This window comes from Sinocyclocheilus grahami, unplaced genomic scaffold (assembly GCF_001515645.1).
Source record: "Sinocyclocheilus grahami isolate Dianchi unplaced genomic scaffold, SAMN03320097.WGS_v1.1 scaffold1136.1, whole genome shotgun sequence".
NCBI lineage: Eukaryota > Metazoa > Chordata > Actinopteri > Cypriniformes > Cyprinidae > Sinocyclocheilus > Sinocyclocheilus grahami.
Genome location: NW_015506315.1, coordinates 456,867 through 457,425, shown reverse-complemented (window position 1 = coordinate 457,425; position 559 = coordinate 456,867). Strand labels below are relative to the sequence as shown.

The 559-nt window shown below is 44.9% G+C and overlaps 1 protein-coding gene across 6 annotated transcripts in view; it reads left to right on the top strand.

Moving 5' to 3' along the window:
* The first annotated feature begins 142 nt into the window (after positions 1-142).
* The window catches only part of baiap2a (BAR/IMD domain containing adaptor protein 2a), an 81,735-nt gene continuing 81,318 nt past the window's right edge, over positions 143-559 (top strand). For 4 of the 6 annotated variants that reach the window (XM_016252875.1, XM_016252877.1, XM_016252876.1 and 1 more), the window contains exon 1: positions 143-242. In XM_016252875.1, coding sequence (XP_016108361.1) covers positions 173-242 — 70 coding nt within the window. In that variant the 5' untranslated portion in view covers positions 143-172. The remainder of the gene's footprint in view (positions 243-559) is intronic. The other 2 variants (XM_016252879.1, XM_016252878.1) reach the window with 1 other exon arrangement.

Sequence of the window (559 nt, the reverse complement as noted above, 5' to 3'; positions counted from 1 at the left end):
ATTGGCCATTGGTGATAATTATAGGTTTATTGGTATTGGTTAGCCCTTTAGCCTTTTAAAATTGGTGCATCCTTAGTTGAGGATTTTATATAGGCCTGCGGATAACCCATGCACACTTAACATGTTGCAATTCTGCCTTATAAACAAATATTTCCCTCTCTTGCAGACCATCATGGAACAGTTCAATCCCTGTTTGCGGAATTTCATTGCCATGGGAAAGAACTACGAGAAGGCTCTCTCCAGTAAGTACCCTCACATCACATCTCCAGACGTCCCCCGTTTCATCCGCACTCAGGCAGCTGTCCAAACCTTCCACGCCTTCCCATCCGCCTTTAATGCCACTTCATTTGAGGATGATGACAATATTTGTCATCCTGTCATTCAGATGGCCACACAGCCTTATCAACTCTCACACAGCCCGAGGACACCTCCTGAGCTCAGATGGGTCGAACACAAAAGCTCAGCTGATGAGGGCATTCACAGAGGAGATAATGTGCCCAGCCTCACTGATGATTTGATATTTAGCCATTAGACAGTGGAACAATCAGACAACTTTGAA